This window comes from Vulpes lagopus, chromosome 20, assembly GCF_018345385.1.
Source record: "Vulpes lagopus strain Blue_001 chromosome 20, ASM1834538v1, whole genome shotgun sequence".
NCBI lineage: Eukaryota > Metazoa > Chordata > Mammalia > Carnivora > Canidae > Vulpes > Vulpes lagopus.
Window position 1 is genome coordinate 3137578 of NC_054843.1, and position 13759 is coordinate 3151336.

The 13759-nt window shown below is 55.3% G+C and overlaps 1 protein-coding gene across 2 annotated transcripts in view; it reads left to right on the forward strand.

The window, feature by feature from the left end:
- Positions 1 to 11531, forward strand: part of RSPH1 (radial spoke head component 1) — a 30841-nt gene extending 19310 nt beyond the window's left edge. Inside the window, exon 9 of one of the 2 annotated variants that reach the window (XM_041735188.1) lies at positions 11232 to 11531. In XM_041735188.1, the coding sequence (XP_041591122.1) occupies positions 11232 to 11242 (11 nt within the window). In that variant the 3' untranslated portion in view covers positions 11243 to 11531. Of the gene's footprint in view, positions 1 to 303; positions 396 to 11231 lie in introns of those variants that run through there. The other variant, XM_041735187.1, reaches the window with a different exon arrangement.
- Positions 11532 to 13759: the final 2228 nt, after the last annotated feature.

Genomic DNA, 13759 nt, shown 5'->3' on the forward strand with positions numbered 1-13759 from the left:
AGTCTGGTCCCGTCTAAGCTACAAAATAGGATGTCGGTGCCGTTTTATCTTAGCTGTCCTGACTCCGTATTTTCTTGTTGGGGACCCTGGCCCTGACTCCCTGACTGTCAGCCCAACGAACTCCTAACTCTGGTACCAAAGAAAAACTATGAAAGTCTGTATAAGATAAAATTTAACGTTGTATTTTTTGGCCCCATAAGTGCTTAGTATTTATAATATTATTCATTGCAAAAGATTTGTTAGCACACAGAATTTCCAAAGAGAAAATTCTGGAATATACTCATGTTTCTTTTCTCCCCTTAGGCATTGTTAGTTTTGAAGAAGAGGAAAGTAAACAATCAGAGCTGCCAGAGTGAGGCGAAGGAAGCGGGAATAATAGGAGACCGTATCACGAAAACGCTCTGTTATTTGGCTAGTTTATGCTAGTCCATTATTACTCTTTCTTTTTAGTTAAGTAGTGTATGATATGAATAAATTTCTTCCTCATCCTTTGTTTATGGATGAGCCTCTGTGGGTTCCTTAAGCTGGAAGTCTCCAGGTTATTCGGCTGTGGTTGTGCAGCCCTGTTTTCTCCTGGGATAAAGAAAGAGGTCACGTACCCCCGTACCCCCAACTCTGCAGGAGGTGGCTCATGGGAGTGGCCTTCTGGCTGCTCTGGTAGAGTAACTACTCACTAAAGCTTCTCTCAAATCTGCCTCGAGAGAGCTACAAAGACACCCAGAAAGTAATTCTGTCTTTAACGTGCACAGAACACAGCAAGGTAGGTAGACTTTGGGTGGGGCACCTGGGGGGGCTCAGTTGGTTGAGTGACTCTTGATTTCAGTTCAGGTCATGATCTCGGGGTTGTGGAACGGAACCTCACATAAGGCTCTATGCTCAGTGTGGAGTCTGCTTATTCCTCTGCTCCTCTCTCCCCAGCTCTCTCTCTTTCTCTCTCTCTCTCTCTCTCTCGAAGGAAGGAAGGAAGGAAGGAAGGAAGGAAGGAAGGAAGGGAAGAAGAAAGGAAGTCTTAAAAAAATAAACTTTAGGCTTGGGCAAGAAACCATCAGCTGCCATTGGAGGGGGCGCTCCTGCCCATTCCTTTGGCTTCAACATCCTAGCGTGGATTTCAGGGGTCCCTGCAGATGGTTGAGGGACAGGGCTACCCAAGGCATGGCTCTGCTCTGGGGTGCACACCCTTCAGGTCCCCCGATGGGTGGGGGGCTGATGCCTAGTCCACACCCACACTGTCTGGGTCCCTCCTGGCTCTCCCAGCACCACTGTGAAGCCACACACTTCTGGAAGAGCCCCTTTCCACGTCTCCCATCTCCCCAGCTTCACATCACCCATCCTCCTCCATCCCCAGAGTCACTTGGAGGGCGGTGTCTTCAGTTCACGCAGAATGCTCTCTGTAGTTGACGTGCCCAGCGCCATACTCTGCATCTGGTCATTAGGTCCCAAAACATGGACCCCCTTTAAGAACAATGCGTTATGATCCAGGCCTCCGTACAAAAATGCACAGAGCATTATGAATATAAAATTGCATTAAGACACTGTTTTAGAATAAGAAATTCCAAAAAAAAATTCACACTAAAAAAAAGCTGGCAAATCCACAGATAGCACATGTAGAAAACTATTAGAATATTGATATTCTAACACTTGTACTTTTTTTTTGTCAGCATACTCTTGCCTCTTCCTATGACAATAATTTTGCAAGATTTCCCATAGGGAGGGGATCCCTGGGTGGCTCAGTGGTTTAGTGCTGCCTTCAGCCCGGGGCATGATCCTGGAGACCCGGGATCGAGTCCCACATCAGGCTCCCTGCGTGGAGCCTGCTTCTCCCTCTGCCTGTGTCTCTGCCTCTCTCTCTCTCTCTCTCTCTGTGTCTCTCATGAATAAATAAATAACATCTTTAAAAAAAGATTTCCCATAGGGAGATTAGTGAGGTCATCACAGCTGTTCCTTTAGTGTGGATTATAATTACTGACCATCAAGGGGGATAAAGCATTGACCTTCACATCCCACATCTCGCGGCTCATGAAACTTCCTCAGGATTGTGCACCACCAACATACAGTCTGATAAAATCCTATTGTGTGTGATTTGCACCAATATTGTACATGCTGCATCATCACGTTCTGGACAGGAGAGAGTCCAACTTTATGTGTCTGATGACTGAAGTACTATGCTCAGAATAGAGCCTGGTGCTGTGCTCCTCAAACCTCGTTCCTCCACTCTCACAGATGTGGGGCTAACCCCACGGGACAAAGGGAGATGGAGGTCTGACCATACTTACTCACTTCACCATACTTACGTGTCGGAAGGCCGGGCAAGTCACCAAAATGGGTGGCAGGAGTATTTCTGGGAGCTATTCCAGAGCAGGTGGCAAGAACTGAGTTACATGTGGAAGTTACTACGAACCAGGAACATACATATATTCTGGAAACCCACACGGTCAAACCCATCCCCAACTCAACTGACAAGGCACGGCCTTGGCGTGTTCCAAAAGTACCATCTCAGGACCCTTGGTGAAGACTAGAGCTCTGTCTAGACTCTGTTCTATACATACATACACGTAAGAAAGTTTAACTTATAACTCAGGCACCATAAGAGATTAGCAATAGTAACTAATAACCACGTGGAACAATTATAACAACACAGCATGAGGAAAGTTGCGTGAATGTGGTCTCTGTCGCACGTAATATCTTGCTGCACTGAGCTCACCCTTCTTGTGACGGCGGGAGAGAATAAGATGCCCGTGCGACGGGGCGAAGTGAGGTGAATGAGGTGCATCCTGTGACCTGGGGTGAGGCTACTTTTGACCTTCCAATGACACGCCATCTGCTTCTGGATGGTGTTTGGCTGTGTCGACACAAGGTGAGCAAACCTTTTAGAATCTCTAAAAGAAAGAAAGAAGAGTTTTCTTCGAGCCCAGGTTAGGACAGCTGCCTAGGAAACACGCTCTTTGCACAGAAGAAATGAGAATGGACAGTTTTTACAGGGTTATATGCTTTTTTTGTTTTTTTCATCCTGTAAACTCTCAAAATTCATAGTTTAGCATACAGGCAGGAATCACGAGTTTTATCGTAAAGGAATGCGGGAGCAGGAGCTTCGATAGGTATCTCAAGGACAGGATGGTTTTCCTTTAGCTTATTCACAGAGCAAGTGCACGATGCGTGGGCGGCGGGCCGTAAGTCAGGCTTTTAGTTTGAGCAAAATGTACGTACGGTCATGCTGACTTCGAAAGAAATCTAAGGGACGCCTGGGTGGCTCAGTGGTTGAGCGTCTGCCTTTGGCTCAGGGCATGACCCGGGGGTCCTGGGATCGAGTCCTGCATCGGGCTCCCTGCATGGAGCCTGCTTCTCCCTCTGCCTGTGTCTCTGCCTCTCTCTCTCTCTCTCTCTGTGTCTCTCATGAATAAGTAAATAAAATCTTTAAAAAAAGAAAGAGAAATCTAAGCTGGTGTTACAGCTCAGGCTTCAGAGGGTTTTTCTCTCAACTGCAGTAACTGCTGCAGAACTGGGCAGAACCACGGGGAGGTGGGCTACGGTAGATGGTACGTTCTTCAGAATCATTTGAGGGTAGGATACGCCCAAGTGTTTCAGGGTGTATTTTATGAAAATAGGAACATCCTCGTACGAGACCACCGTGTAAGCAAAATCGGGAAATCCCACATTGATATGATTTGATGGAATTCCCTCACTCCACACATCTTTATTCAGACTTTGTCAGTCGCGTCCCCCCTGCCCTTCCGAGCTAACGCGAGTGATACTGAGCGTTCAAGCACGGGCTTTTGGGGTGTTTACATGTCATGCTTTGTGAAACGTCTGTTCAAATACTGTTCCGGTTTTTAAATGGCTTGTCTTACGTTTTGGATTGTAAAGATCGTTATTCTGGAAATAGGTCCCCCGCCAGAGGCGTGTTTTCAGTCATTCACTGGCTCGCCTCGGTTTTCTTGGTCCGAGTCCTTGATGAGCAGAACCTCGAAGTCTGGTCCATCGAATCGGGCAGATGTATCCATAGGATTTGAGTGTCTTCCTTTCTGGGTTTTTCTGCTCCTCAGATTCTGTGCTCATTTTCCGGGGCTGCTGCTGCCCCTCACCCAGTCCTCTGACGCTTCGGGCCGGGCGGGGGCCGTGGAGGCTGGGATCGCTCTGTGCGGCTGCAGGCTGCGTTCGCATGAATGGAAGTCCCGCTTACCAGCTTTTCCAGCAGCTCTCTTCTAGAAGCTGGCTGCCCTTTGTTCCCTCTCCACTGGCATCAGGGCCTTGTTTTGTAACTTCTGCGGACTGCATAGCTGTTCCCCAGGAGGGCTGGGTCCTGAAGGAGCTTACCAGGTGCGGAGCCTGCCGTGTGTGATGTTGGGGACAGCAGACTTCTGTTCGCCAAATGTCTTTGTCTCAAATGAAATGATTATGACGTTCCTCTTGACCCCAATGTGGAAATGGTTCATATTCCAGGATTTCCAAGGCCGAGGCAGTCCCCTGGCCTCCGCCAGCCCCGTGGCTTTGTCTCCTTGGCCTCTGTTTCCTCAGAGCTGTTCCCTCCGCTGGAGCCGTCCTGGCAGCTACATCCTGCCCTGCGTGATTGCCTTCCTGGGTGAGGAGGCTTTTGGGGCCCCATCTCAGACAAGCTCTTCCACCCGCCCATTCTTCTCCCCACCAACCCAGAGGGATGGCCTGGAGCCTGTCTAAGCACCCTTCTTTCTAACCAGGGATCCGGCCTCTCAGGGCTCTCCTGCCAGGTGCCCAGATGCCAGTTCTTGCTTGCTGATTTGGTTTGGTCTCAGTTCTGGGCAGGCAGGTAAGGCCATCCGGGGGCCATCGTATCACCCAGGAACCCCCAGGAGATCTAGGAGCTTTGTGCCAGGAACCAGGGTCATACACCAAATATCTCCTATCACCTACGACATCACAAGGATTTTAGGATGATAAAAGAACAAAAAGTCAACCGAGTGAATTTGAAGGTCTAATTGGCTTTGTTGGAGGATTCACGATCGGGGCTGCATCCCACCTGACAAATGCAAGGGAGCTCCGAGGAGTTGTACAGAATGGAAGGCTTTTGTCGGCAGAAACGGACGGGACAAGGAAGTTATTGGCGAAAGATGAAGAGTCGTTTCAGGCAAGGTCACCTTCCCGCGCGAGGGCCGTGGGTCTCGTCATGCCGGCCGCCCACTAGCGCCGATCAGGGAGTTCCAGGCTGAGGCGGGAAAGCCCACCACTGGGGAAGGCGGCAACTCTAATCAGCTTGGTATGAAATCTTGGCCGGGCACAGCTATGATTTTGCATAATTTACCTCTTGGTAAGTACAAGGTAAAGGTGACCTATGCTCATCATTTTTATTTTATCAAGACAGAGTCTATAATCAAGCTGAAGCTTTCACTGTGTACTTTGAATTTGGGTTTCTGTTTTACCTGGACTGTCTTGGGGTGGCTTTTCTTTGTCCCCTTGTCCTCGGGTAAGGAGAGCTTCCTAATGTATTTATTGTTATGGCCTGTGGAACGGCCACTGTCCCCATGGGAATGGAAGGCCCCTGAAGGCATTGTCCTCAGACTGGGATCCGAGCAGGACACAGATGACACTCCCAACACAGGGCAACTCCTGGTGAAGTGTCTCCCTATGAGAGGTGTGAACAGCGTGTAGGAAACTGGCTTAGGTCTGGGATCTGGGAAGGAGTCACCGGTCGGGTTCCTTGTTGGCCGACCAGGGCTTCTCACACCTCAACAGGTCACATGGCGCTTTGCAGGCATCTCCTTCGTGTTCGGGGACCCTGTGAGCAAGGAGCCAGCAGCACATGTGCCAGTGCGTCAAGATGCTGTTGCCTTGCTCTCCATGCACCTTCTCCAGGGGTTCGGCTGGCCTGGTCCCTGGTGGCTGGTGGGGCGGGGGCGCTGCTCCCCCTCTGGGATCCCATTATTCCTGCTGAGATCAGAATTTGGTGCCAGCCCTGTGCCCCCCAGCATCCCCTCCGGGCTGCAGAAGACAACCTCCCAGGGCTCTGTAAGGACTCCCCTGCAATCTTCTTGTTCTCTGGGCCCCCGCAGGGGTGAAGCTATGAGTCACTCCCAAAGAACAGATCCATTTCCATACTTCTGTGTCCCCGAGCCTTTGACTTCTGTCCCAAACGGCAGGCCAGCGCCTCAAAGAGCTTGACCTCATTGACTCTACACAGTCCTGTTCAGGCCTCAAGTAGTCAACCTGGTAACTTATTACCTGCACCTTCAGGTCTGTAAATCCCAACATGGGAATCCCAGGCCAAGGCACCTGTGTCAGACGCTTCAGCAAATCTCAGCTCCTTCCATCCCATCTGGTCTGGCACTTGCTGCCGGGTTTCTGCCGGTGGGTGTCCTGAGAACTGGCACCAGATCTGAGGCAACCTCCCCAGGAGCAGGTGTGGGAAGGCTTTTGGGGGAGGGCAGTGGAGGGAAGCAGAGGAGAGAGGGAGGAGGGAGAGGAGAGGAAAGGAAGAGAGAGGGGAGAGGGGAGGGGATGCCCCTCTGCAGACAGTAGGGCTTCAGGGAAATTTGCTTTTCCAAATCTTCAGCCTCCATTTCTGCTCAAATGTCTCCACTGTGTGTCCACACCTTTCACTTCCTCCAGTACCCTCCCCTGGAAGTACTCTGATGGGATGGAGCACCCCATTGGCCCTCGGCTCTGCCTCCTTTAAAATCAATCAGACCCATGCTTGGTCCTCAGCTCCTCTGCCGGGTGACCAGTGGAAGAGCACCGCTGACTCCCCACGCTTGGTCTTGTTTCTGTGTCCACAGTTTTGGGTTTCTCTCTCCCTGGGTGTGTGCCTCCATGACCCCAAGAGGCCCGGTGGCCACACAGTCTGGGTTATTACTAGTTGCTATGGTAACAGAGCCACAGACAGGGGTGCCCCCATCCCTTGCCACCACCAGTGCCGCTGTGAGCAAGAGGGGTGCTATGCACGCCGTGGGGGACCTACACCCTCCCCCAAGCAGCAGGGAGATGACCACGTACCCGTTGCACGTGTGAGTAATCCAGGATCTGATAATGGGAGGGACTGTTTCTTGAGCCTCTCTTGTCCGGATGACAAGGTCGCAGCAGGAAGGAGCACACCCAGGTGAGGGCAGTTTGGAAGGAACTATTTACAACGATGAGGGAAACCTCACAAGACGGGTCAGCCTGAGGGCAGAGAGGCGACTGGAAGGCATCCAGCTCGGCCACCGCATATGTAGCCCTTGGCACAGAGCCTGGCACAGTGTAGACGCTCCACAACTACAGCTAAAGGAACGTTTCTGGGAGGTAGAGTCTGGGGGGCACCTGCCAGGTTTGTGAGCCCACCCTGTGCCCGCTGCATCGCTCAGGCCCAGCCCGAGCCGCGCTGTGCGTGCACCCTTGGGGCGCCTCTCCGCTGCCTGAGCCCTGTCGCTGGATGCACGTCCGTCCAGCGGTCCTCTTCCCCGGCCGTCGGGAGGACGGAATGACCACCAGGTGAAACCGTATCCACGCCCCTAGCTTCCCCGTAGTTGGGATTTTACTGAGTGACAAACTGAAGGGAGGTAAGCGGTTTGTTTGGGATGCACCCAGGCAGCCCCACTTGCCAGGGCACCTCTGGGAGTCCCAGCCTAGACGTCCGCCGCCAGGACCTTGGCCCACCCCGTTCTAGTCCTGTGAGAGCGGAGCAGAGGCGCGCCCCCCACACCGCCTGCGGGGAAATGATGTGGTTTTTCCCCCACATCTGGATTGGGGCAGCAAGAGCTTGGGCCCAGAGCTCACGGTGCTAGAATGCAGCCTCTGGTCCAGCGGGCCGGTGAGAGGCCTGGGCCTCTGCATTCCTAACAAGCTCCCAGCTGATGCCCAACGGAGCACGAGTGTTTGAGAAGCAAGATAGTGAATGACTTATTTGGGGGTTTCCTCACCTTTCCCCAGGGCTGGTTATATATAGTTCCCCGGGCTCTCGGGCCTCTGCTGCTGAACCAGGTCACACGCTCAGGCCTTGCTCGCCGTGCCCAGATCAAGGACAGCAAAGCGGTCCAAGGACCCCTGAACCCCTGAGGGCAAATAAAACGCACATGTTCCAAAATCCGTCACTAACCTGGACTGCGCTGCCCTTCTGGGAGGTGTTTGGGGTGGGGGGCCCCCGGCAGCTGGCCGGCTCACGGGCATTTCTCCTTTGGGGTTTATGTTGGTTTTGTGCGGTAGCTTCTTTGGAAACTACTTTGGTTTATTGCACTGAGGAAGTTTTCACCTCCTTAGGGATGGCACGCCCGGAAAGATCAATGAGTTCAGGCGAAGAAACACACTTTTGGGGAGAGAAGGAGAAATCAGGCACTTGGAGATCGTTCATTTTCCGAATGTCTTCCTAGAGAGCTTCTTTGTTTGCAGCCTTCGCTAAGAAGATGGTGTGTGTGTGTGTGTGTGTGTGTGTGTGTGTGTGTGATTCTTAGCTTATTCTGGGGAGCTTAAGTTTTAGGAGCAAATGGTTCTCAACAGCTGGAAGTGGCATTTGCTTGGAAGCAAACTGGGCTGAAATGTTCTGCAGCAACTTGCGAGCACCTCTTGACACAGCTGGATCCCGGTTACACGTGCGATGGAGCGTCTGTAAAATCCCCCAAGTCTCTCATAATTCAGCCGGACGCCCACCTGCAAATTTGCTCCCAGTGTCCGGCGTGCTGGCTTCGTGGGGCTTCCTGGTGTGGCCGAGCCAAGGGGGCTAGTAGAGGCAGAGGCGTCCCGTTGAACAGAGAAGCTGGGGAGACCATCAGGGGGTGGGGGTCCCTCCCAGGCATGGTCCAGGTGCCAGAGGCGTGGGCCGGGCAGGGAGCTCAGAGGGACCCCAGGATTGAACCGTCTGCCCAGACCCCAGCCTTTCCCCTGTGACCCCTACCCCTGCCCCGGCTCTGCTTCCCTCCTGGCTCCAGTGTCCCCCATCGCCCCTCTCCTGACCCTGCCCGGGGCCCACATCTCGCTCCCTCTTCCCCCGCTTCGCCGGGGAGACTGTGGTTTCCTGGCAGGAGGCGAGCAGAGCCTGCAGTGCCCGCTGTGGGGGTCCCGGACCGGCCCGCCCCGGCGTCTCCTCCCCAAGGAACAACGCCCGTGCCTGCTGGCAGCCGTGGGCTCTACTAGCAGCTCACCAAGGCTGATTTCCACATTTCCAAGCATTTTGGGAATCAGTCGTTAAAACGTCGGCGGCGGGGAATCAGCCCTGGAAAGCAGCACACCCCACAAACGCGTTCACTGCTCGCTGCTTGGGCAACAACCCTTCCTCGGCTGTTGCCAGGCCTGCAGAGGTCCTGCCTAAGGTCACGGCGGGCAAGAGAAAGAATGGGGCCACACTCGGGGCTCCCGAGGCCCGACGCAGCTCCTTCGAACACTTCTCTCGTTGGTGTTCATATACGTTGACCGATGAATGTCTCCTTCGTTAGTGGAAACTACTTGTCGCGAGTCCACACACCCGCGTGCGTGCACCATGTGTGGGCCCGTGGGGCGCGTGGGGAGGCGCAGGACGGGGACGCCTCTGCGTAGTGTTCAGCTGTGCTGGGATCAGACCCCGGCCCGAGGACTCTGCAGCCTTCTGATGTTGGAGGCACACTTTCCAGATCTAGAAGCTGGGAGGTGGTATGTGTTGGGGGGGGGGTTGGTCACACGGACAAAAATGCCACCAATAAGGCTCGTCTGGCATCGGATGCCGCAGAACAGCACGCCCCGCAGACTCTCGCTGGGCTTGGCGCCCCGGCCCCCCCCGCGTCCCCACCCAGGCTCGCGTCTGCACTGGCAGCTTCCGAAGGCCGGGTTCGTGTGCCTGGATGTCTTGTGTCCTCATTTCACAGAGCCGGAGCACCACGCGCTCAAGATCGACCTACAGCGCGCACACTCAGCAAGGGTGTGAAGGAGTTAGGCCAGCTCCCCCCGCACCCCTGTGCTGTCACGTGCGCCCAAGAGCTGGGCCCAGGGCCCAGGGAACTCGTCAGGGGTTTTCGATGGGCACGATTTTGCTCCCCAGGGCGTGTTTGGCAAGATCTGGAGACATTTCTGGTTATTAGTGTTAACTGTCAAAGGGGCATCTTCCTGGGTCAAGGCCAGGGGTGCTGCTGAACACCCCACAGGGCACCCCCTCCCCCCACAGCACAGACTTACTGTCCCCAGACGTCCGCAGTGCTAAGGTCTTGAACCCCGGGACACACAGTTGTGCAACGAGTCACGGGCACCCAGGAGGCCTCGGTGAGCATTTTGTGGATTAATGTGGGGCCGTGTCCCCCTTACTGTGCTTGTCCAACCAGACCAGTCTCCCTCTCTGCCCCACAATGGCACGTTTCCGTTCTCAGGCGTCTTCCGTTCAAATGTCCTGGGCATTTCATGTCCTGATGTCGCTGCCGTGTACATGGGACGTCATCTGTCACCATGTCTCCTGATGATGCTGGTGTACATGAAACCCATCGACGTCTGAGCTTCATCTTGGAGCTCAGGCAGGTTACTGGATGCTCTTCTTGAGGTCCTAGGATTTCGGTTGATTTTCTTGGGGCTCCAGGTCTGTGGTCCCGGCATCTGCGGGTACTGATGGTTTGCTGTCAGTGTCCAAGCTGCAGGGAGGGGGCTCTGCTCTCTGTGCTCCCCACCTCTACCCTCCGTGGCTCCTTGGACTGAGCTGGGGGCCTGTAGGATGGAGGTGCCAGCTAGGGCTGTCCGTAGGGTTTTGTGAGCCCCTGAAACCAGGTGACAGAGTGGCTCAGGGTGGAGAAGAAGCCCTGCCCCCGCTCCGCCCAGCTTGGCCCTGCAGAGGAGACACAGCAGCTCTGGGAACACTGGGTGGTGACCCCAGGTGGGTACCTGGTCTTGCTCCCAATGGGCAGGTTGACAAAGCCCCTGTACTCGAGGGCTGAGAAGGGCAGTGGGCTCTCTTCCGTGAGGAAGCTTGGGGGCTGTGTGGCCCCTGAGCACCTGCAAGGCCCCGAGGCTCTCAGAACACCCAGTGGGGGGGCGGGCAGAGGAGCCCACAGAGCCCAGCAGTAAGGCTCCTCTCCAACGCCGGGAGCGGGAGGGCGCCCGGGGGACCGGCGTTCCTGCCTTTACTCCTCACACCGACCTAACTCGCCCACGGGAGGTCAGACTTTTATGTTTAATGCTTAAAAATAAGTCCAAAAAGGAAGAAAAGAAAATAAAGCTCAGGAGAGGAAGCGCGTGGAGGTGGGTATTTAACCTGTTGGGTGATGGAGCTGTTTGCCGCACACCTTAGAGGCTTGTATTTGTGGTGTTTATACCAACGTGTCTAATGCACTGTGTTGTCCTAGGGCTGCTGTGACGAAGGAGCACGACAGGAACGCGTCATCTCACAGTCCGGAGGCTGGAGGTCCGAGACCCAGGCGTGGGCTCCTCCCGAGGCCTCTCTCCCGGGCATGTGACGCCGTCTTCCCCGTGTCCTCACTGGTTGTCCCATGCGTGTGTCCTGATCTCTTCTCCTAGGGACACCGGTCAGATTGCGTCTGGCCACCCCCGCTTCCCCTTACTCACCTCTTAAGAGACCCAGTCTCCAAATAAGGCTACATTCTGAGGAGCTGGGGGTCTGGACTTCAACTTAGGGATTCTGGGGACACACAGTTTAACCCATGAAGGTCACCAACGTGACCAGACCCCCCCCCCCCCGAAAAAACCCCAAATCTCAAATTTGGTTCTAAAATAAGACTTGCTTCAGTGGGAAATTACGATGGCTGTTTCTCAGCCCAGAGAGAGGGTGTTTCCAGGCGACGGTGGCCCCAGACCTGCGACCACAGACGTGTCGCCTGGAGGCTCCAGATTCCCCATCAGCCCGGGCGCAGGCTCCCGAATCCTTGGCTGCCTGGCCCCAAGGGCATCCCCCATCCCTTCCATCTTCTGAAAGAGCCTGTGGGGAGTCCGGGAGAGGCACACAAATGAGGGGAGGCAAGCAGGCGCCAACCGAGGACAGGTCCTTTCCAGGCCTGGTTTTCAGCCCCAGGGGAGGGAAGCAGAGCCGCTGCGTGGCGGGGCGGCCCCGGGCGTGTCCAGGCCTGGCAGCAGGGGACAGGGCAGCCTCACCAGTCACGGGCCCTGCTTGCCCAGAGCTGCGACCTTTCTTTCCGGGCTTCCCACTTGCTGGAAAAATTGAAAGCTTGCACCAACCAGAGATGAACCCCAACCCTCCCTTTCCCCAGCACAGCTCTGATGCTCTGATCGCAGGGCCCCCTCCTTACAGGGAGGCCCATCCTGGGAGCTAAAAGGGACAGGCCCGGGCTTTCCCGCCCTTCCGTCAGAATGGAGGGGCTGGTCAGACCCAGAATCACAGAATATAAAGAAAGTGGAGCTTCTTGCTCTCCTGACCTTGGCATCTGAGATTCGAACCCATCTCGTCGTCTCTTGCAAGACCCCATCAGCAGCCCAGCAAGGAGGGTGGGCCCCCCTTCATTCCCCGGGGGGGCATGTGACCTCTGCAGCCTCACCCCCCCGGGGTGAACCAGGCACCTGGGGACCACCCCCCACGAAGGGGCCACTATCTAAACTCCACTTGCTTGAAAAAGTGAAGTTTTTATTCATCGTCCTGATTAGTAATGTAGCCTTGCTCCCGACCTTGCACCTGCTGCAGAAAAGGGGCAGCTGTCCAGGTGCTCGTGGGAGGGGCTGCCCTCCCTAGCCCCAGGGCCCGTTTGCTTCCTGGCAGCACCTGCTGGGAGGCAGGCAGGGTTATTTCCCTAAGCCTGCGACGTGATGGGGACCAGATGTGGGAGCCTGTGAGTGGGCTGTCCCCTGCTCTCATTCTGTGTCACCTGCAGACTCCTTTACATTCAGAGCCAGAAACATGACATCACGAGTGAAGTGAAATAAGGGACGGACACTCTGTCTTTCTCCCAGGGTGTGGGACTCCAAAGCCAAGAGCCCTTTGCGTGGCCTGTGTGTTCTTTGTAACGTGGCTGCTTCCCCGTCTGGATTCCGGGGTCCACCCTCTCTGCTCCTCATGAGCTCCGTGGACCCCGTGCCCCCAGCCTTGCCTGGGAGACAGCAGGGGGCAAGGCCCGCACTTCCCACCGGCCTCCATCCTTGCTCTGTGAGTGGCCCGGCGCAGGTCAGCCACGGTCCCAAACCATGACAATGCAGCCATAGGCCTAGAGCACGGCGGGAGGGGAGGAAGGCCAGTCGGGGGTTCACTGGGCCGTGGTGGGATTTTGTCTGGGACATATTGGTGGTGGGGACAGCTGTGACCAGTGGGGGGCAGCAGGGGGAGGACGCCACGGGAGAGACTCCCCCATCACCCACCTGGGCCAACTGTCCGAGAGTCACAGGCACCACTGGATTGACGGTATCCAGGCAGGTGTCCCCGTGCTGGTGGGTCTCTTCTGTGAGTCAGGGCAGGACATGCTCCCCCCATTTGCAAAGCCACCTCCCCCTCCACTGGACCAAAACGGGGAAAGGGTGAAGCTGGGGCAGGCCTGCACTGAGGGCGCGGGGGTGTCTCACATCCTTATACTGGGGCCCCGGTACAAGCAGCCCAACGTGTGGGGCAAGGGGGATAGAGTTGGCCCCAAAGCCATATCCATCCTTATCCCAGACCTGTGATCGTGTCCCTTACAGGGCAAAGGTGGGGGGGGGACTGTGCCGATGGGATTCAGCTGTGGATCTGGAGATGGAAGACTGGCCTCCTGTAATCCCAAGAGACCTTACAAAAGGGGGACGGGGTCGGAGGCAGAAGGCCACGTGGTGGTGGAAGCGAAGGGGGTTGGTGCTTGCAGGTGCTGCTGCTTCGGAAGGAGGCAGGAGGACAAGGGGCAAGGGGCCAGACGCCCCCACCTGCCAGGGCCTCTGGGAGGAA